The sequence below is a fragment of the Mytilus californianus genome, unplaced genomic scaffold (genome assembly GCF_021869535.1).
Source record: "Mytilus californianus isolate M0D057914Y unplaced genomic scaffold, xbMytCali1.0.p SCAF_3, whole genome shotgun sequence".
In the NCBI taxonomy this organism is placed as follows: Eukaryota; Metazoa; Mollusca; class Bivalvia; order Mytilida; family Mytilidae; genus Mytilus; species Mytilus californianus.
Genome location: NW_026262679.1, coordinates 116,720,861 through 116,745,473, shown reverse-complemented (window position 1 = coordinate 116,745,473; position 24,613 = coordinate 116,720,861). Strand labels below are relative to the sequence as shown.

The 24,613-nt window shown below is 32.2% G+C and overlaps 1 protein-coding gene across 1 annotated transcript in view; it reads right to left on the bottom strand.

Annotated features, from left to right (window-relative positions):
- Positions 1–7,476: 7,476 nt before the first annotated feature.
- Positions 7,477–24,613, bottom strand: part of LOC127735916 (angiopoietin-1 receptor-like) — a 119,318-nt gene continuing 102,181 nt past the window's right edge. Inside the window, exons 11-22 of the mRNA XM_052246355.1 lie at positions 22,868–23,076; positions 21,753–21,867; positions 20,357–20,434; positions 19,104–19,210; positions 18,009–18,210; positions 15,954–16,141; positions 14,861–14,936; positions 14,114–14,181; positions 12,576–12,790; positions 10,743–10,880; positions 9,611–9,769; positions 7,477–8,237 (exon numbers count right to left, since the gene is read on the bottom strand). Coding sequence (XP_052102315.1) covers positions 8,132–8,237; positions 9,611–9,769; positions 10,743–10,880; positions 12,576–12,790; positions 14,114–14,181; positions 14,861–14,936; positions 15,954–16,141; positions 18,009–18,210; positions 19,104–19,210; positions 20,357–20,434; positions 21,753–21,867; positions 22,868–23,076 — 1,661 coding nt within the window. The 3' untranslated portion in view covers positions 7,477–8,131. The remainder of the gene's footprint in view (positions 8,238–9,610; positions 9,770–10,742; positions 10,881–12,575; positions 12,791–14,113; positions 14,182–14,860; positions 14,937–15,953; positions 16,142–18,008; positions 18,211–19,103; positions 19,211–20,356; positions 20,435–21,752; positions 21,868–22,867; positions 23,077–24,613) is intronic.

Below are 24,613 nucleotides of genomic sequence, written 5' to 3'. Positions count from 1 at the left end.
CGTCTTAAATTATGACTTTAACCTAGTTCTTCTTTATATTACATTTGCTACAGTATTTCAGTTTACAACAATATACTATATGTGTCTTATTTTTACCAGTTAAAGTGTGGAAATACTATGTGTATCATGGGTAGCATTACTATTTTTTTAACTGCACAGTGTCTCATTGTCTCCTTACACAGAAACTGCTCCAACAAAGTTATGAGGAGGACAGATTAAAAATGACACTCCGTAAATTTTACGGACACCATCACGAACTGGTTAGTCCATACGATGTGTCTTTGTCCAAACTAACTAAGGACATTTTTACAACGTGTTAGATTGTGGTTTGTCATTACGTCGTCTGATCTTTTAATTACCGAACGTGACTTATTCCCGATTGTGACTGTTTTGCTGAGTGTGAAACCGCATTGCTATAAGACGTGTCACGGTACCTTTCTATCCTAAATTCATGTATTTAATTTTGATGTTATATTTGTTATTCTCGTCGGATTTTGTCAAATGTCTTAACGTCTTTTCTGTTATATTCGTGTGTTATGGTAAAGATAATTAATCACCCCCTTCATTTATTAGATTTTAGTTTGGTTCAACGAAATTTATACGATATATTTGGTTTACAGTTTGATTCAGAAGAAACACCGACATAGCTAGATAATACAATTAATTATCTAATTACTACCACAATTTGATATTAATAAGTATTGTAATTTTCATTGTTATTAATAAATGTAATGTCAGTATTACAAATCTAATCTTGAATCAATCCTAATCCTATCTTATTTTTGGGAAATATTTTTACAAATTCAAATGTGACGTCACTTTGTGTGTTTTTTTAGAATTTCAAATGTGATTAAGTTGTTTTATGTAATGTATCCGGGTTTATTCTGTAGTTAGTCCCCGCTTCGGTTTTATCATGTATATCTATTATATAGTCATTTTATAAGATTTACTGTTTGAAAAATTATAAATTATTCTAAATAATAAGGATGTTCTTGTCCCAGGCAGAAAACCCTGGCCGTGTTAGGCGCAACCTTTTGGAAGTTTTGTCCTCGGTGCTCTTCGGCTTTGTACTTGTTTTGGCTTTCAAGCTTTTTTCATCTGAGCGTCACTGGATGGTCTTGTGTGGACGAGACGCACGTCTGGCGTATTGAATTTTAAGCCTAGTACCTTTTGTTAGCTATTATTCGTGTGTTTCTTTGTCCTATATGTTCTCCCATTTATTTGTATTGTGGTCTTGTCATGTGATGTTGTCGTTTTGGTGTTGTGTTTGACGTTGCCATTAAAGCGGGAGGTTTGGCATGCCACAAAACCAGGTTCAACCCACCATTTTTTTCTTAAAATGTCCTGTACCAAGTCAGGAAAATGACCATTGTTATATTATAGTTCGTTTCTGTGTGTGTTACATTTTAATGTTGTGTTTTTGTTGTGTCGTTGTTATCCTCTTATATTTGATGCGTTTCCCTCAGTTTTAGTTTGTAACCCGGATTTGTTTTTATCTCTATCGATTTATGAGTTTCGAACAGCGGTATACTACTGTTGCCTTTATTTAAATATCATCTGATAAAGCTGTATCTTCCACGTCTTTGATATTAAATTTCCTGAATTCTTAACAAATTGGTTAGTGGTGTTGTAAATATTGGTCTGATGTATCATGCATTTACTAGAATAAATTTAGTTATATTTATTTAAAAGGTTGTTTTACTTTGTACTGTTGTTGTTTTTGTCATACAACATATCGTTTATTTACTGTTTTTTCTTCTTTTTCCAATAGTGTCATTATCCAATTCCTTTGCATTCCGCTATATGTAGATTTTGTTTTCATTAAATACTGCACAGTTTTGTGACAACGTTGATCGCATCTATTTCATTGAAGTTGGAATAATGGGTACACACAGGTACAGTTAAATTTTATAGTATGCCTTACGTTTACACATGTATAATGAGGGGACTACTAAACTAAACTTAACGACAAACATGATGATTTATCATTTCATATCGTTAGATTTCATTTCAGTGCAGTGTTTATTAAGGATTTCTTTCCAATTGGTACGGTATTCTAGGACTCTTATAAATATTACTGCCTTCTATGAAATTACTATGAAATTACGATAATATGTTAACTATGTTATAATTTGAAGCCTATGTTCCGGATGCACAGTTTTTTAAGCTAGTTTCGTATATGACGAATTGAATGAACAGCAATACTGTGTAATATTATATCTAACAGAAAGCAAGATATTTTGCAGTATGATTTTATATGAATTATTCTTAAAACCATGGAAGGATATATTCTGTAGACACATTCTAAAATAATAGCTTTTGTGATAACATTTAAATGAAAATAACATATGTACTTATATGATTGTTTTAACTTTATTGTGATGGTTATTTTACTTAAATGATCCTCTGCTATTGTCATTTGCATTATTCATGACGGTCATTAAACAATATAAATAATTAAGATTTGAAACAGGGGCGTAGCTTGCCTGAAATAAAGTGGAAGCATAAGTCTTGTATCGCCGAGCGGAGCGAGGCGAAAAATATTTTGGGACCTTTTTATGCAGGAAATGATCATTTTTCGGTCATTTTCCAGGTATGCCATGCTTATGAAATTCACATTACTCCTTATTAACATGGTTGTCTTCAAATATAAAATAAATTTTATAAAACGGGAAGATCAGTCGACAAGTCAACCGAAGCGTTTATCAATAGAAGGGCAATCAATGGACACATGACCAACCCGGGAACAGATAAGACACAAAAGGACAAACAAAAACATTCAATATTGAAAACTAAATACAGATAAAAAAAACACGAACCCCGAAAAAAAATGTGGCGACCTCCAGTGCTCCGGAAGGGTAAGCAGGTCCTGCTTCTTGCAAGACACCCGACCGTAGCGTTTCTCACTTTGGTCATTTTCGAATCAAAGGAGCCTGAGGTTTCTACGACAACGGTAGAAGGTCACTTGGGACACAGATACCCAAGGTGAATTAATAGTCTTTTGGACAAACGGACAATGGGAATACTAAATCAAACGGCGACTTTTAAGTCTTGACTTATAAGTGAGGGATATAAATCTTAGATGTTTTCAAGGTTATTGTATTGAGCCTGTATTATTAAATGTTAATACTCATGTAAGACTTAAAGTAAAGTTAATATCCAAAGTCCATATATCTATTTTTTGCCAAGGCAAAAGATCGCAGAACTCTCTCGGTGTCGATATTCATTTCTCTGTGAACATGTATGAGCGCCAACGAAGATAGTCTGTCCTATACCATGGTTGAACGGGGATAAGTTTTCAGTCGCCGTAATGCACTAAATGACCGTTCAGTAGTTGATGTAGTTACTGGCATTGTAACTAAGATTGACACGATTGCAAACTATTGAAGGATATAGTTTCTTTTTAGTCACTGCTAGAGACATCAGAGATTTGGGCTACTCTATAACATCTGGACCCGACCAGCGTTTCTGCCATCTCTTTACCTCAGAGTTGAAGGTTTCTTGATTGTCCGTCAAGTCGTGTCTAAATGTTTCGTATATTTTGTCTATACACTCTGCTGTCAAAGATTCCAAACGTGCAGGTATTTAATTGAAATTAAGGTTCTGGCCTTGAAAACGATCAGAATTATCCAGTAAACGTCCTGTGAGTTCTTCAATGAAATAGTCAAGAAAGGAAAAATACAAGGCTCGCTTCCAATATTGACTTGGAGTGTCAGCTGGATAGTTAGCCCGGTTGACCTGTCTTCCTACTCATTCGTAATTTAATTTCAGAATTATTTTTTTTTGTGAAAAAAATGTGCAAGCAAATGATTTTTTGCGTAAAGGCAGCTACGCGCCTGTGAAATAAAGTATTTTATTGATACTTGTATGTATCCTTCTTATATTCCACATTTTAACACATTTTGTGTTAGCGTACTATGCACTGTATCGTTGTATTTTTCCTAGTCATTTGGATTTGTTTTTTCTGTTTATTATAATTTGCAATGTTATTAAAATTGAGAATGGAAATGGGGAATATGTCAAAGAGACAACAACCCGACCACAGAGTAGACAACAGCCGAAGGCCACCAATGGGTCTTCAATGCAGCGAGAAACTCCCGCACCCGGAGGCGTCCTTCAGCTGGCCCCTAAACAAATATGTATACTAGTTCAGTGATAATGGACGTCATACTAAACTCCAAATTATACACAAGAAACTAAAATTAAAAATGATACAAGACTAACAAAGGCCAGTGATTATTTGTAAGTATGTAAGTGCTTGATCCATCACATCTAAGTACCTGTTATACGCACACCGCAACAAGTTCCATTCTTTTTATACACTACAGTCATTATACTTACTAATAAGAAGTAGTCTTACTGTACAAACATTGTCGTAAGTTTCGAATATTTGTAAATGTCGATTAATCCGTATTCTTCAGTGTTGGACAACTTACTGTGGTTTGATCTTTGATGAACTTTTATTCTATCTAGTAACATATCGGAAATCGCTTTGTCAGTTAGTCCACTCTCCCTTCATACTCTCTTTCTGTCGTTTCGTTTGTGGATCCAAAGGAAACCCCGGATGATAATTTTATTATACCGTGAATGATGTAAATGGCACTTATACAGATAATGGAGATAAGGAAGGGAAATAAACTTATTTAGTGTATGGTTAACAGGTCAAAGGTCCTTATCGCTTAATGAAAAAAATATTGGTGTCAGGATGATATCTATAATATGTGATGCATTTGTGCAGGTGAAAAGTGGCAATAATACTTAATTTATTTGTCCTTATTCCAATCTTAAGCATACTATTGCTGTGAATCCTTGAAATACAAATGTGTTGTTTCCATAAACGTGAGCATGAATTGACAGTGCCAGCTTTTTGTTTGATTATCAAATGTGTGTATTTTATATTTTAATATTCGCTTTTAGGGTGAAGTATTGTAGGACAGTATTCATTTTTGTCACATGTTTAGCATTAAGAATAAAAAATCATGGTTCATTCAATGATAGCAAAAAATGTAACAACCAGACATAGCAAAGAGCCGAACTAAAAGCAATTTACACTGTCAGTTAGCGATTGCAGACGATATGAATTTAGTACCTAAATATGGAAATAAGAAATCTGACTGATACTGATTTCATATTAAAATTTTTGAAATCTGTAATTTTAAAAAAGAAGATGTGGTATGATTGCCGACGAGACAACTCTCCACAAGAGACAAAATGACACAGAAATTAACAACTATAAGTAAACGTACGGCCTTCAACAATGAGCATATTCAGCTATAAAAGGTCCCGAAATGACAAATGTAAAACAATTCAAACGAGAAAACTAACGGCCTAACTTATGTACAAAATAATGAACGAAAAACAAATATGTGACACAGCAACAAACGACAACCACTGAATTACAGGCTCCTGACTTGGGACAGGCACATACAGAATGTGACGGTTTTAAACTAGTTTGAAGGCGCCAACCCTCTTTTAACCTGGGACAGTAGTGTAACAGTACAACATAAGAACAAACTTTAAAAATGAGTTGAAAAAGGCTTAACTCATCAGATGGATACAAATAGAAATACATCTAACAAAAACACAGAGTGGACGTGGACGGGTACTTGAACATCCAAACAACAAAAAGACACTAAGTACAGATCTGAGAGTACTCGCAGTTACTGACAGCTAGTTTGATCATTTTAGATTATGTGTTTTAGTTATTTATACATATTTGTTATTATCAGTTTTTAAAAGTTGTAATCACAGTGATGCATTCAACTAGTGCAAAATATCTCACCTCAATGAAGTTCGTTTCGGTCTATAGTGCATTAAACAACACAGATTTGAGAAAAAATGTTTCGTCTCAAATCTTTATACATTAGTTTACAAGAAAAAAGAAAAATATATACAAATATGTATTAGGAAGACCAACAATATTTTCCTGGATCATGCAAGATAAAAATAAAGAGAAAAGGTATGAGTGTCAATGCAACATCTATCCACCAGAGGTCAAATGAAGAGGATGTAAGCAATTATTGGCCACCGTACGGCATTTAGCAATGAGAAAACCCTTACCGTGTAGTCGGCTATAAAAGGTCCAGACATGAAAACTGTTTTATTTATTATTTATAACAAAACAGTTTTAAGAAAAGCAATAATGACGGACATTAACCAACGACAACCAGTGAACTACAAGCACAAGAAGAATGTGACGGGGTTAAACATGATTGTAAGCGCACAACCCTCACCTTTACTTTGGACAGATGTGTCAATGTGCAACATAACAAGAAACTGAAAATAAGTGTTGCCATTTGCTGAACTCAAAAGATCGATACGAGCCATAAATACAACATACATAAAGGCAATGAACACAAAGCACCAAAATAAGAGTACTCGCAAATCCTGAAAGCTAGTTCAAAACCATATAAATAAACCATACTCTCCCAGACTTAAATATCAATCAGTTCCCATTCAACAGATTGAGTGCAAGGTATACTTCTTGGAAGTATATATGGTTATAATACTTAAGCTGGTAATTGATATTATGATTTGTACAACAGTAAACTGACATTCTAGTTCCCAAAACTCTCATTTTGCTCCTTGTGTAGTTAATCTCTACTATCTATTAAGGAAACCCATGCAAGGATTATTTGAGAAAGTGAGAACCGTAACCATGTCCTTCATTTAATATATTAACGAATAATAGTGCACACGATAATTTATTTCAGCCTCATTTATGTCGTGGTGGTATTAACTTAAATCGAGATTTAGTTTTTTTCTGTGTTTTTATAAAAGTATTATTTCATATCTCAATTCCGACCTTTTGTTTTTGTGCTATGGTCATTTTTTGTATTCTTGTCTTTAGTTTTTGCTTATGTGTTTTGTCTATAGAGTGTCTTTATGCCATCTTGTTTTTCTTTGTTGACATAGTTGTTTGTTTGTTTTTACAGTGTTTAAGATTATAAAATAATGTTGATTGCTGTACCCCAATTTTTGACATTTTACCTATAATGTTTGTTTGTTTTGCTCACACATTGTTGTCAATATAATGTAATTCTGTGCGACTGTCATACAAGTGAGAGGTTTAGCTAGCTATAAAATCAGGTTTAATCCACAATTTTCTACACAAGAAAATGCCTGTACCAAGTCAGGAATATGACAGTTGTTTTCCATTCGTTTGATGTGTTTTAGCTTTAGATTTTGCTATTTGATTAGGGAATTTCCGTTTTGAATTTTCCTTGGAGTTCGGTATTTTTGTTATTTCACTTTTTCTTATTGGCAATCATACCACATCTTCTTAATTTTGAATGTATGACTATATTGAAATGTTCAATAAAAGAAAAAAACTGGTTTTTCATCCTTGCCCAAAGCGCTGTACTATAGTGCCAAAAGAATAGTCATAGAAAGCGTTAATTTGATCCGGCATGTGTAAAACACATAATACATAATTTCTCACGAGTTTTTTGCTGAACATAAAAACAAAAACAAAGAAACATCTTCTGGTGTGTTTATTCCATGACAATAACTTAATTGATTCTCGTTATGGAATATACCGCGTTCCCTCATATTTAACAGTAATAAAACAGACATAATGTATATATAACTAATCCAACTAGAAACAAAAACGACAACAAACTGTCATCACCGTTCCCATCTGTATTGTAGCATTTTTAGATTCTATTTATAAAAACATATAATTTGAATTTGCAACTTGCACAGGTCTTATTATGTTTGTAATAAATCAAATCAGTGAAATATTTTTGCACAGTTCGGCCATGAACAAAAATGTCGAAATTCAGTTAAGTACTTTTTTTCTATTTTACAAAGAAACGTTGTCCCGCAAAGCAGCACGCTAGAATTTATCATGCTATTGCACGGACTCATATATACTAGAAACCATGTCAAATTTCTCAGTTAACTCCAGTAAACTAACAATAAACTTCATGATAAACGATTTGTTTTAGTTAACTACAGTTTACTTACAGTTTTGTTAGTAAAACCGTATATTTGGTCATCAATTTTATAAGAAAATTATGTGAATTGCTTAAGGTACCGTGAAAATACAAAAAATGGGAAATTTACAAATGTATTTTTATAATAAATGTTATCAATCTAATTCATTTTCGTGAAAAGTTAGTTTCTTTGTTCATCCATTAAGAGGTGTCTCGTAAGTCAGTATACTATCTTTAGTTGACATTTCAACATACGTTGTATTGTCGTTGGGATGTAATGTACCTCGGTCTGAATGGTCACTGTAAATATAATGTACACAAATAATTAAAAAAAGATCTATTCTATATATGTTGATATCTAAAATATGAATTATATTGAAACAAAAATTATGCAGATGATTTTGGCTCAACTAAAATGTAATATTTGAAATATACTGATTTAACAACAAAGAAGAAATAAAGCATTGGAGTCTGTAATACTGTTTTTATTTTGTACAGTGGGGTATCCAGTGAACGAAAACAAAAGAATATTCACTCTTCTTATGATAGAGTCGAGAAAGCCAATAATAAAACAATACCGGTGACGATACTGATCAAAAGTTATTTCTAAATAATAATTGTAAATTTTAAAGAAATTATTTATTAAACTGTGTTATTAGAAATAAACATGCAAATACACGATGTTTTATTTTCAGTATTTATCGAGATAATTGCTTTAGAACCTTTTGAAACTGAAATTTAAAAACTGACAATCTTTGCTGCATATTGATAAAAAAAAAATTGGAAAAAATCATGTACATACAAAATCGAAAGATCTTTCGGGTCACCAATTTTCTGAGTGTTCCAAAAAGTCCTTAGCATGTTACAATTTCCCAAAGTATGCTTATTTTTTCACACCTAAGTTAATGAACACACCGGTCTGCTCTTGTCACATGTACATTCAATAGAGAACTATTGTCTTTTCGTGAATATAAACATTTACAAGTCTGTCTGTTTTGTATACAATTTTAAGAAAAGGTCGTCTCGAGTTTTGTTCAAGTATTTACAGTCTTCTCGATCTATTCACATTCAATGCTTACATCGAGATAAGGTCTGTTTGATTTTGCTTAGTAACTTAATTTCAAAAGTGCCAATCTTTGCTGCATATCAATCGATTCCTTTGAAATGTATTCCCCGACTTTCTCTGATCTAGCTGTATATATTTACGAATAATTAGCATGTTCCAGAGAGGAATACAGACAGTAAAACAATTGAAGTTGGTTCTCCAGGAATTTATTCGCATAGCAACATTTTAAACCAATTTTACTCCAAACATCTTTATCCGGCTGCACTCGTTGTTAAGTAGGAAAATGATAACATTGAGTGGAAGTTTTGTTTTTATTTCAATTTATTTCTATTTTTACTATTTAACAGAATGTTTTTCCGTGAATCCATAATTGATAGCGTCCTTGCAAAAATGGGACAAACATTGAGATGATCTAGTTTTCAGTGTTTACAGGGGAGGTAATATTTTGTCACTAGATTTCCCACTGTGTATGTTTGGGTATTCCTGGAATCCTATAAGTATAATAGACGAAATAACGAATAATAATGTCGTTAATTCAGAAAAAGTATAATGCACTTTTTGTTTACATGTTTACAGTGAAAAATCTATATTATTCATAAAACTATACCTTAGCGAGGACGATTCATAATAATCTTTGGATATAGACACAGACAAGTTTATATATGGTTTCGTCTGTTCTAACATTACTTCTAACTTCTTTTTTAATTCTGTAAATGATGGTCTGCAATATGGATTAGGATGCCACACCGATAACATCATTTGATATCTGTAATAATTGTGAACACATTATAAGTACATTAAAATGATTAAGATGTAGAAATAAAGGTCGGCAAAATGAAGAAATACTTTCATTATATTTTAACAGTTTTGTTATCATTGAGATAATTTGATTTGATAGTAGATCTATCGGGTCTCAAACTACTTTGGCTAGAGGTCACGTTTTGTTTTTTTATTTTGTGTTTTGTTAGTATTTTGTTTGTTGGTTTCGTTGCAAATTTTGCCTCATTGACGTCACGAACAGTTCCCATTTAACCTTATCAAACCCATATGACATATTGATGTAGAATGAAAGAGCGCATGGTGGAAGTAATAATGTTTTTATATTATGGTTAGTCATTTATAAAAATTAAGTCCAAGAACATGAAACACGATTTGAAAATTTAGATGTATGAAACATATACATATTGCAAAATTAAAAATGAACATAAAATAGGTTGAAACAGTAATATCTATTTATGATTGCAGCCCAAGAGCTTGCCAAGTACTGATTTTTGACATTTTTGTCTGATATTTATTACAGTTGTAGAATAGATGTCAATTATTTTGACATGGTGTCTTTGTATACGAAAACATTTAACAAGAACGATATTCTACAAATGTCCAACTTATTCATAATTTAAATTGTGATTCATTGATTGTACTAAAACTAAGTCTGCAAATCCCTTACACAAGATTAACCTTCTGTTAAGCTCTAATGGTTGTTATGTTAAGCCCTTTCCTATATCTACCTTTCATAAGTGGTCTTGTGCGTGCCTGGTAAAAGATTTTCAGGGAACATTTGTCATACACACGGAAATGGTATTATAACTTTAAAATAATTGAAATACGACACTGTTGTTTTGTCGCTGAAATAAACTTCCCTCCTTGAATTTTTTTCATAATCGGACATATATTTTCGATTTCATTAACTACAATGTTTTCGATGCTATTAAAAGACAAGATTTCTTAACAGCACTTACACTTCCAAACTGCAATTTTCTGGTTTCTCCATACGATATCCTTCCTTGAGCAAATTAAACAAGTCTTTGTTTGGAATTCCTGGATATGGACTTCCTCCTAAAGTAACAATCTCCCATAAAACTATACCAAACGACCAACTAAAACAAAAATATTTGTTTTCAACATAACTACTCTCATTGTTATCTTTCTTTCTAAACAAAGAGTGGATTGATATATCAGTAGAACTTAAATACATGTATGAAATATATATCTCCCAGTAGATACAATATTCCACGGGGTGTTTGTCTCGTCATGATTTTCGTGATAGATGATTAAGGGAATATATTTACCCTATTATTTTTAATGATAAAGTTAGAATCATTCTTCGAAGGTTTTACACATATCATAATAAATTTGGATGAAAATTGAAGAATAGTTAATAAGCAAATATTTTTTTCACGTGCCGTAGCCACAATCCCGTCTTCAACGCATTAATGACCAAAATAGCACGACGGATACCACCAATGGAGTAAGAACTGCTAACCCTTCTGCTGCATCTGTGTTCATCCCCAGGTTATTGTAATTTTCGAGTGTTTTAATCTTTCTTTTTTGTGGTGTTTTGTGGACTCTTGTTTCATCGTTTTTCAGCCATGGTGTTATCAAAGTATGGTTTTTATTGACCCTTCGTAAATTACTCCTCTTTGTTGTGCTATTTTTGAAACAGTTCTTATGTATGTGGCAAGTTGTCTGTATTTGAAATAAGCTAATTGAATCTCAAACTATCGCATCATTCTGAAAAAAGAAGCCCAGTTAATCAGACTAATGAATTCTTTATTTACATTATCACTTTCAAGTTAAATCATAAAGTAATGTAGTGCTGAATGATTTATATATTTGATAGTTACGGAACATTTTTTTTCTTTTTACTTAATAATTCAAAGTTTTATTGAATATGTAGACTGATTGATATCAAAGAATTCAAAATTTAAGAGTACGAGAAATACAATAAGATCTCTGTCATATCTTAACTTTATTTAAGGCAAAATTAGTTCACCGATGTTTTAATTTCAGACAAACCAAGGTAACCCACATAAATTGAAGATTTCCATGAACTCCAAACGGACCGAGAACGAGTGTGTCGACTGGGTAGGGGTCTACTGCTATGCATGCATCTAAACTTTAACATAAAAAAAAAAATTGAGAACTATTTACAATTTACGTCAAAAGAGAAGGCTTAACTTGACCCATTATTGTTTTTGAGTATGAATATAGAAGGTGTATATATAAAGAATGTATCCCGCAGATACTTTAATATTCCAGGGCTAGTAATTATTATCATGTGTATTGCTATAGAGGGAGGCTGATAACTGAATACTAAGTAAGTTGGATATGAATACTATTCGCACAACACGTGTTTCTTGCATAGCCATCTGCAGTTTTTTTTTTTTAGATAGACTAATTTTCTTTCTTTCTATATTTATTTTATTTCTTTCACTTATTTTTTTTAATTTAGATAGACTAATTTTCTTTCTTTCTGTACTTATTTTCTTTCTTTTACTTATTTTCTTTCTTTCTATGCTAATTTTCTATTTTTCTATACTTATTTTCTTTCTTTACTTATTTTCTTTCTTTCTATACTTATTTTCTTTCTTTCTATAATAATTTTCTTTCTTTCTATACTTATTTTCTTTCTTTCTTTACTTATTTTCTTTCCTTGTATGCTTATTTTCTTTCTTTGTATACTTATTTTCTTTCTTTCTATACAAATTTTCTTTCTTTCTATGCTTATTTTCTTTTTTTCTATACTAATTTTCTTTCTTTCTTTACTTATTTTCTTTCTTATTCATACTTACATATCTGATTTGATTGTAAACACTTGGTCAAATATGGCTTCCAGTGCCATCCATTTGTATGGGAGTTTCCTTGCTGAGGTAGGTTGATAAAGATTTCTTTCGTAAATATCTCGTGTCAGACCAAAATCAGACACTTTTAGTCTCTCTTCATCATACATTAGTATATTTCGTGCAGCTAAATCTCTGTGAATGAATTTCTTAGATGCCATATATTCCTGAAATTAATATAATTTTAAAAAACAATTGTCTACCACACAGGACTTCTAATCACTAATTGATTGACCGATATACTGTGTCTATGTCTCATCTCACTAGATATATGATTTCGCAGTCTTTGGGTACTAGAATAGTCGCCAAATCTGTAAATAATTTACCGATTGTGACATTTGCCTTAGTGTGGATTTGCATTGCTAGAGATGCATGAATAGCAGGACGCGCTTACCTTGACAACATACTCGGTCTTGCTCGTTTAGAAGCCCATGCGTTTCTCAAGTGTTTGTTTTAATTTTCATCTCTTGAGGGTTTTATTACAAAGCGCTTTGGACGCATCAAATGTACAGAGCGTTAAGTTTTTTTTCAAGATAAAGAGAAACTGACAACTCCGTGGTAAAAAACACAAAACCACGAAAAACAAACAAATTCACAAAACACTACATAAAAAAAATCAACAACCGCGAGGGCGGGGGTTGCCACTTGGAACCCGTGGTTCAATACTTTCTTTGTAAGCAGCAATCTTTTATATGAAGGAAATCATGATGGGAAACACAAAACACAAGATCTGGAATATCGTTTCAACTAGGAGATATATACGTCATATACTGGAATGATGCTACATAGAAGTGAAAGTTCATAGCGAGAAAGTTTTCTCGTAAAGTTTAGTTCTCAAGCGACCCTTTTTGTCTAGATGTAACTCTAGATATAAGGCAAAAATAACTGTATGCATGGTATCCGTTATTACTATTTAATGAATTTATGAAATCTGCCTATAAGATATAGGAACAATGTCAAAACAAGACGATATGTATGATTGCCAATGTGACAACTCTCCACAAGAGACCAGATGACGAAGTAGGTTATCAACTATACGTCACCAAACGGCTTTCCCCAATGAGCAAAACTTAAACCGCATAACAAGCTATAAAAGGCCACAAAAGGACAAATGTAAACCAATCTAAACGAGAAAACTAACGGCCTAAAATATGAACAACAGTCGGTTAACAGAGGTGTACAGTTGATTCCCATAGGAATGTCGAGTGTCTGTTCATAAACCAGTCCTCCTACGTAACAAACAACCAACAATCAATCAATCCTACGTAACAAATGGTTTTATAGTATGAAAAAAGAATATCCAATGGTTATCATGCTTCATTAATACTAGTGTTCAAAGATAGATTCTTAATTTGCGTTGAAATTAATCCTTTTTTAAAACTTTTGACGAAATTTGAGCATTGTTGCATAAAGGCACTTCGAAAAATTAAGTTACAATTGTTAATTTTTAATATGCATTTCTGTCTTACTATTTCTATAACAACACTCACCATTGCTAGTACAATCTGTCTGGCATACGATAATAAACGATCTTGGTGTAATTCTGTTGATGGCTGTGCTGTAATGAATGAAAGGAGGTGTTGTTTATCGGTCAAAATTTTTTTTACTTTTACTTTTATCAAATAACACATTAATTTATATAAGGAAAGTGGGAGATTTAAAAACCATAAGTGACAGAAAGTAATTAATGTTGGGTAACACTTTTTACAGTTCTTGGTTTTACAGCACCACTGAACAGTGTAAAATTGACAAAAAATTGCCTCCGGAGTATTTTATCATAAACATATCATTTTAATGAGTTTTTTCTTAGCTTTTAACATAAAAAATCTAGACCAAAAAGTGTTGATAGCCTGCGATGTATGAGTAAATGAAGAACGGTATATATAATTGTGACGGTAATTTGCAGTTATCTGAAATTGTAAAGAACCATAGCATATAAAGTTGACCCTGACCCACATCTTTAATTTTCGAGCAAAAGGATTTCGATTATAGACCTAGCAAGAAACTTTTCACATAATTTGCGTCTAAATTATCTAGAATCAGGAGAACAAACAAGATATGCACTCTATTATCTTATGCAAAATTATGTTCCTTATTTGACCATATTAGATATCAGATTAGAATAAAGAACAAGTGCTAGTTAACTAAAAATCTCCATGAATTAAATGATTTTCAGAAATAGGAGTATCGACAATGTTTTAAAAAGCAATTTTCCTTCCTCTAAAAATTTTACTCACATGAAAAAGAGCTTTCTACTGATGAGTTCATGCCACTATCACTGCCAGAGGAATGTCGCAGAGTTCTGTAATCCTTCTGTAGTAATAACTATTATCAATGTAACTATATATGACACTACGTAACAAGCATATTTGGTGATAAAATATGTAGCTTTGTTGAAAATATTTGACTAGCCGTTAACTGTAACAATTTTGCTATCATTGTGTTTCTAAAATATTATCATATAGTATCTTATGGCTCTTCTGTGAAGGTCTTTGTATGGCTCTCCATATTGAAATGTTCTTGCCTCGCCAGAAATCATAACAAATCACATGTTTGTCTCATTAATGGGGGCCATTTTGTACCCCCTTTCCGCCTCAAAAAAAAAGGTTTTGGGATAGGTATTATCCTGTCTTTCTTGGTATCTGTCCAAAACTAACTTTTGCATAACACGATGCGGCCCCTGTACTTAAATTTTTGATCCCATTCAGTATGCACTTTGTGGGCACAGCCCCTCCTGCATGCTTCGTCAAGTGTTTATTAAACTTTGTACATTGTAAGAACCTACATGACCATGCGGTTATAAGTAGAGTATCCTGGTTTGTTGACAAATCCTGTAGTATGTCCTACGTATTTCACAAGATGCTCATGAAACTTTGTACAGATGTACATTTTAAGATCAAACCATGAAGATGCGTACATAGGTAAATCCGTCAGGTCCGATGAAATATCCACGAGGAATGCCCCCTTGCGCTTAAAAATACTTGATTCTATTCAGTATGCACTTTATGGGTGCAACTACATGCTTCAAATGCTCATAAAACTTTGTATATTTTAAGATCCCAACATGAAGATGTGAACCTTAGTATGGCATTATGGTCCTTTGATAAATCCAAATGGTTATGCCCTTTGCAATTAAGAAACTTAATACTATTCAGTATGCATATTGTGGACGCAAATCCTCCTGTATGCTTCAATAGATATTTGATGTTAATAAAAACTTGATTGGAGGTGTTTGTATATAAAATTCCTGTTTTTACTTTAAAAACGACCACAAAAGATGAAGTTTTCACATGTTTCATTGAGTTTGCATATTGAAAATTGCATTCTTACCTGTAAACGCTGACGATAGTGTAATAAAAATGAACGTAAATCTCCTAGTCTACAGTAGTCCATCAATAAACAAACAGTGTCTCTTTTACAACATCCAATAAAACTAACTATATGCGGATGACTTCCTAACTGCTTCATAAATTCTATCTCCATTAGTAAGCTCTTCTTTTCGTGGGCATCATGAAAATCTAAAAGCACAAAAAAAACAGATAGATATTAATAAAGCATGAAAGGATATTAACAATTGTAACAGATGTATGCATCAACATGATCAAAGTTCTTATAGTTCTGAAAATTTGAAGTTTAATATTTATTAGGCGATTTTTTTGCTCTGAAATGTCTTTACCTAAACACATTTCACACAATTTGTTATACGATTCTATCCATTTAAGCTTTAAATGATTATGACTGAACAGTCGGGTCTTTTTCAATGTTGTAGATATTTCATCAGTGTCCCTTAAAAAACGTTATAAATAGGTAATTCAAATGATCAACCAGCATTTTTCCAAAAAAAATAAATAACTGACATGTGTATTTATTGGATTTAAAATAGGAATATCACTGAGGTCACTAGTCGAGCAATCCCCCGGATTTTGGTAATCTTCGATTTTCACAACTAGTTTCCCTTGTCATGTTTCATGGACCTTTTTTGTCAGTTTTTCTTTTTTCTTTCTTTTGGAGATTGATTTGTTTGCATATTATTCTGATGGTTTTTGGTTTTCTCCTTGGCATCTTTCAAAGATAGATTGCTTCGTATCATGACGTATACTAAGGAAATGACAGTGAACCTCATAATGAACTTTGAATAAAGATTATCACAGATACAGTTACATCTGCTTCATATTTTGACATTGCTCTAGAAATTGACAGTCATGTCGATTTGTCTATCGTGAATTACACTTTACGAAAAACGAGAGGACCTCAATGTTCAGATTGTGAACTTTCTATCTTTATGCAGCAGGCTTCAAGTACAACCTGAATATTAGGTAAATGTATCATAGTGTAAAAGATATTCCAGGGCTCGAGCTTTTTTAAAAACGTTCCTTTTTATTGGCTGCTGCTGACATGAAAGGTATTGACAAAAAATGTTATGTGAAAAGTTGAAGTAATCTCTTCGAGTCAGGATTTGCTTGACTGTTATGAAATATATGTGTCACAAATTGTTGCGGACACATACCATTTGTCCTATTATTCATCACGTCCGTCTGTCCCATTTATGGGTACTTGGATGCTGAATTATCCCCGGATCAGTACCTGTTCTGGGCAAAATGACAAGTGCTACTTTGAAAACGAGAACTACTCATCCTCACGACCATATGAGGACATTAACTTTCTTTGGTAGGGTTTGTGTTGCTTTGGATTAGTTTTATGTGTTGAATGGGTTGAAATCTGTACTGTTTTCTGGATTTGGATTTTTGTGTTGCGCAATTTTGTTCTGTTTTCATCTTTTTTCTTCCGATGCTGGTGTTGTTTTATTTTCCTCGAATGATTGCTTCTTCGGCATCTCTTTACTTTTTTAAACGTATTATGATTTAAATGATTTTTTTAATGGCAAACATGTCCAAAAATCTACCCTTTTCGTTCAATTGTTTGATCTAAGCACCTCTTTAGATCGTAGAACAACATCTTACATGATATGAACCGGTCTGTTTTTTAAAGATTGTAATTTTAATTAAAAATCAAATTTAAAGAAACTATTTTAATGTAAAATGTAAAACAGGGAAGGCTTCCAATTTGTGCATGGCGTGTGTATGTTGAATGGCCTCTATTATGTACGCTCCAGAATAATAGTTGTGAAAGGACTTAGTTACATGTATATGCAGTAAACTTTGCCACTTCAATACCAAACACAGGACTTAAACGGAATATCAAACACCGTCTTAGAGCAACTCTGTTTAAAAAATAATGTAGAAATTACATTTTTACAATCGTACGAAATAAACTTTATCATGCAATTGTGCGCTATATTTCTAAATGACAAAAGGTTCACTATACAACACCTTTCAATGTAAAGGTTGATGTGAAAAGGAAAATGATATAAATATGTTATCTTACCTTTAAGCATTTTGACTGCTACTATTAAATCTTTCTCTTTAGAAAGCTTATTGTCGTTCAGTTTTGCCTTATATACTTTTCCGAACGCACCTTCTCCCAACACATCCAGTAACGTCAAAGAAGAAAATTCAATTTCAGAACTGTTATCTTCTTGGAGATGCGTTATGTAGTCAGTACCATGACAGTATAAAGGATTCAGTTCCTACGTAAAACAAATGTACATTTAACCCTCAACTAACACTATATTCCATTGTGTATGTATTATTGTGGGGTTGGGTGCCCGCTAACATGATTAACTCTGCGACATTATGTATGTGCCTGTCCCAACTGTGGAGCAGGTAATTCAGTGGTTGTCGTTTGTTGCTGTATATCATATTTGTTTTTCGTATATTGTTTTGTAAATAAACCAGACCGATAGTTTTTTTTTTCATTTGAATTGTTTTACATTTGTCATTGCGGGATTTGTATAGCTTGCTATGCGGTATGGGTTTTGCTCATTGTTGAACGCTTTGTGGTGACCTAAATTGCTAATTTCTACGTCATTTAGTCTTTGGTAAAGAGTTGCCTTATTAACAATCATGCAACATTTTTTTAAATTTTTATATATCACATGAGTAATATTTCAATAGAATATCTTTTATCAAAGAACGTCAGTACGAAAAGATCGAATAACAGATTTCACTTTTAAAAAGAAATATCTTGGAAGGAAGGCTTACATGTAAACAACATATACTATATTGAATTATAGGCAGTGAGGTAGACTCTTATCGCTATTAAAACAAAGAATATACGATGCTGAATATTTCTTCTCATTGTTAACATTTACTGGGTTTTATTATTTTTAGTAAAACATGTTACAAATGAGTCACTCGCATGCATCTACAAAGCAAAGCAGTGACCAAAGATAACAATTATAATGACACATGTGATCCTTTAGATATCTTTATCTTAGAATTGTATTGTGAATTTGTAAAAACACAAAACGCAAGTGTTGAAAATTTAGTTCTGATTGAAATATTTTAGCAAAAGACTCTATAAAGATAACAGCCTCAAAAAGGGTATTCATATCCAGTTATCCGGTTTTTTTGTACTTACCTCCCCTCTTGCTTCGTTAGTGCTACATTCTTTGTTTCTATGTAGTTTAATTCGATGTAGAATACTTATTGACAAGGCAATCATAATGACCAATATACCAGCTGATCCTTAAAATACAGTACACTACATAATAGACATTTAAAGCTTGGAACCAAAACATTCAAAATATTATGTACTATATACCACAAATAAATATGCTCTATATGACTACAGTACATGTATATTTATCTTATCAACAAAATATGAGAAATATATAGTAGAGTAAACTGTACGGTGATTCTTGTGGATTTTTCACGTCAAAGCAAAACACACATGTTTCGAAGTTCTTTGAAGAATAAATCATCAGTATGCCTTTGTCAATACTACATGAAGTATCCACATTTTATTGTTACAATATAAAGCAACAATTTTATAATACAAACGATCAATTATACATGAGGAAATGCCTGAACCAAGTCAGGAATATGACAGTTGTTTTCCATTCGTTTGATGGGTTTGAGCTTTTGATGTTGCCATTTGATGAGGGACTTTCCGATTTGAATTTTCCTTGGAGTTCGGTATTTTTGTTATTTTACTTTTTATTCAATCTTGATTTTTTTAATTATTTCATCATGATCTTAAATAAAATAGAAATGGCATGTCAGGAAATTTTCATTTACCACAAAATTTATTTTCATTAAGTATTTACATCCACAAGAAGAAATGTATCAGTGATATAAAAAAAAAATGCCTACAAGGAACACAAGAAATTAAGAATATCTTGCTGTTTCGGATCAGCTGTGATATTTCTCCTTTCGTGATAGTAAGTAATTAGTCTCTGGTTCGTTACAAATTTAACCAATCCAACACCAGATATTCCAGTGAGGTACTTTAATATCGGATGTAAACAAACTGATTATTACAATATAACCAGGTGAGATATAACGGGGGTGTGAATAACGAAACATCTTAACAACAATAAATATTAACAATATAACATTTGAGACCATTTTAACTTATTCATGGAGGATAAAAGGACATAATAAGGAACCAATTTTGGCCGGCACAACAAGTCTAAGTAAACTTTGTTTATTTTTGGGGCTTTCCGATTGTTAGTGGTATCGTCCTGCATTTTTTAAATTTTTTTAAATTTTTTTAATTTGTAACGTTTAAAAGCCTCCTTTTTTGTTTTGTTTTGTTTTATATTTATATCATGTTTCATAGAAGTGAAGGAAGGAATATACAAGTGCACCCATATCATAAGAAATATTTACCCCCAAATATTAAATTCAAATTAGATTTATCATCTGCTGTTGGCGTAGATTCCAATGCTACAGACTGCTGACAACCTTCTACAAATATAATAATCACATGAGATACACAATGTAACAAACACTGCCTTTAAATTTGGCATAAAAATCAATACTTTTTTATTGCCCTTTTCATTTTTTTTATTTTCATGAACGTGTCTGTTGGCTTACCACTCAAGAAGATAGAACTTGTGGAATTAGTTTGGGAAAGACGGTTCATCAATTAGTTGAAGTTGGACTAAAAACTAGCTTTCAGTATCTTCGAGTACTCTTAGATAAGTGCGTTGTGTCTTTCATCTTTTTCTGTAGTTGTTTTTGTGTTAAGTAGCGATCTAATGAATCAAAATCTTTCAAAATATTTTTTACAGTTTGTTTGTATATGTGCTGTTAAGCCATGTTTTCATGTAAGTGGAAGGGTTGAGCGCTCACAAACATGTTTAGCCCCGTCATATTCCGTATATGTCTGTCCAATGCTAGGATTCTATAATTTGGTGGTTGTCGTTTGTTACTGTCAATCGTATTTTCTTTTTCGTTTATTGTTTTAGAATCAATCAGGCCCTTGGTTTTCTCGTTTGAATTGCTTCTGTCATCACATTCTGTCATCCGGGAGCCTTTAGCTGACGATACGGTATGGGTTTTTGCTCATTGAAGGATGCCATTCAGTGACCTGGATTTGTTTTACATTCTTGTCCTGTGGTATTATTCGGATAACAGTTAAATCTGCAATCATGCCACATCTCCTCATTTTCATATATGAAATATATTTTAGACTTGTTAATATGTAGCTATGGATCTATTTGAAATGTTACAGTTTATGTGATGTTCTTACAATCTTCTGCGCCTTGTATTTGTTTTTGGTTTGGTTTATTGCTCATTAAATTTTGATGCTTTTCGGTGTCCAATATTTGGTTACAGTAACACTACTGATGATAACTAGTTATTTAAGAAGTGACATATAATCAGCTGCGGTGTCTTGTTTTCAACTCTCTTTTTCTATTCATACCTAAAAATGATTGATGTTAAGGGCAGATATTTGAGGGTGTCTATTAAATTTATTCACAACTTTTATCTACTCCTCAAAATTTATAACTTAATAAAAAATATAAACACTTGTCAATTGGTTGAGACTGTATGTTGTCCTCTCGGCTACTTTGGGTTATTTTTGTCATTGAGTTGATGTCTCATTCACGTATACAAAGCATCTCCTTTTATTCATACTTAAATCATTTAGGTCGTTGTAACTATGTTCTTTAGATTGTAATTTTCAAAAATGTGTTGCAATATGATACCTTTGTAATATACCTGTCCATATTAACCAAAGAAAGCTAACTTATTTTATATAAAGGCTGCCATGACATACCATTGGTTACTAGTAGTGTTACTGGTTTACTTTGACCTTTGGTAGATAATGCCTGCACATTGATACTATAGTTGTAATCCCATTGGATATCATTAATTTCAACCCAGTTTCTATCCTATAAAAATGCCATATACAAAATTATTCTTTTTATCTTTTAGCTCTTCGTCTTAAAAAACTTTTCTTTAATTCCTTAGTTTGCAATATTAATGGACAAATTATATCATTAACTTTCCATTATTTAAAAATTTTAAGTATACGCTGGCTGTTTAATCCTGCTCTCACGTTTCATATTTTCAAATTAAATATAGCAAGTATTTGTAGATTCCTTTCATGTGTTTCTCGTTTCTGCAATTTTTCTCTTGGTCACAGTTCTATATATCCTTCTTCGATTAATTATTCTTAATAGCCTCAATGTAATCTTCAATTTATTTTTTTTAATAATTGAGCCTTAAAGGTAGCGTAAGGGTCTTTAGTTTTCTATGTATTATTGTGGACTGTTGTTTTACTTTTCGTCGTTTTTTTGTATTTTGTCATGGTGATTTTTCTTATTATCACTTATTATTTTATAAATTTCTTTGGTATCTACTGTCTGTTTTATTGTATTTAGGAATGTGCTTACAAACAGGCAATCTTAATATATATATATATAGTACATAAGATATGTCGATAAAGGAGCAAGCAAACCATTGAAACATCAGATGTGTGAAAGTATCCGTATTGATAGGTGTATCATGATATACATTGTAAATGAATGCTTTGTGATCCTATGTTTATAACAAAATCATCAGCTGTAATGGAATTCTTATTACTTTTATTAATCGATTGAAAAAATAAATGATTTTCATATAATGGACTAAATGTAAGCATCCAGTCATAGAACGAAAATAAGTACATTTCAAAATGGCAATCACAATGATCACAACTTAATTATGCAACAAATGGTTACATGTATAAAACATTTTGTGCTCGCATTTGTATATCGACAAGATGCAGATTTTTTTTTAACTGTTGACTCTGTATATTAAGAAAAGTAAGAAATTTGTCAAAATTCAGTCAATACTTATTTCCATTCATGCATTCAAATATTAAATATTTAAAGAATACGACATACTAACCCCACTGATTTGTATTGCTTCTTGGTGTGGTTCAATGTATTGGCTAAGGTATATTGGGATAACTTTATACAATCTAATTAGATAGGAGAACAGTTCGGGACTAGATTCCATATGATAAGGTGGTGTCCATGAAATATTGACAGAACATATTGATGTATTATCTGGTTTTAAGATGACATCACCGGTGACGTTTCTGGGTTTGCCTGGAGCTGAAAACAAAACAATGTGTTTGTATGTACATGACAACATGTTTGCTACAATAATAACTTGTAACAGTATTTTTGAAGGTATAACAGAGCATAAAAAAGATTAACAGATTAAAAGGTATACAACCTTAATTGTTCTATTTGCACTGTGGTTCAAATCATTCAGTCTTATGTGACCGTAAACTTATACATGCTTTTACCTTCATTTATGTTTTTTTTGTATGTTTTTAACACCCTGGTATCAGTAAATGTAGTGAAAACACAAAAATCAATTCTAGGTCATCACATCAGGCTAATTTGAGACGCAAGCACTGCTGTCCTTCTGGATCATCTTAGTTCAAGCCTAGTTTGCGGTGGACTTCATGATGCTAAGTTGTCATCGTGTGTTTTGAATTGTTGTTTGTTATTCCGTCCTCCTTTTTCATTTGGTTGTTGTGTTGTCTATACAAGACTTTTGTTTTGAGTCACACATGAGTTCGTTTTACTTTTCTTTTATTAGAGCTTGAAATATTATGTACACATGTCTATAATCGTTAAAGACCGCATATTAATTTCTAGATGACTTTTTTATGTGTCGTTGGCTTGCTGTTTCATTAGTGTATATGCGCCACATACATGTATTTTTTCATTTACAAGAAAAAGTAGCTTAATATGAAATAGTACATCGATAACAAAAGACAAGCCATTATTTTCTGTAAAGAACGCAAATCTTCTTTTATTAATAAAAAGGGTATTGAAATTTTTTAGAACTGCTTCAACTCCAAAAATAATCCTGTGTGCCAAATGGACAGTTAGATAAAATGCTGAGCCAAATAAGCAGGAAATGTAAAATCCGTTTTGCCTTTTTTTATTTTGTTTTAATAGGATTTGCAGCCCGGAATTCATTACACATGAATACCAAGACGACAAGCCAGATATAGTAAATATATACCAAAGGTCAATACAAGTAATTAGTCGAACAAGGACAGACAAGACAATTGTATACCAAGACGAAATGACAGACAGCACAATAGTAAACCAAGACAAAAAGACAGACAACACAATAGTAAACCAAGACGAAATGACAGACATCACAATAATAAGCCAAGAAAAAAAGACAGACAAGACAATAGTAAACCAAGACAAAAAGACAGACTACACAATAGCAAACCAAGACGAAAAAGCATACAACACAAAAGTAAAGCAAGACGAAAAGGCAGACAACATAATAGTAAAACTAGACAAAAAGACAGACAACACAATATTAAACCAAGACGAAAATGCAGACAACACAACAGTAAACTAAGACAAAAAGACATACAACAGTCCACTAAGCACTTCATAAAGATTAAGCAAAATATTCCCAACCCATTCTTGGTGGGAAATGCACGTTCTCAGTAAGGGTAAGTTATTTCTGATTCACTCATGGCACTATTAGCATGTTTTCGATCCCCATTCGTATAAAAAGAGGCGGAAAACACAAATAGTATATTCAAAACTCATAATTCAAGATAAATTAAGATTTGACAAAATTTATTGAGACAAAAACAAATATGAAAGA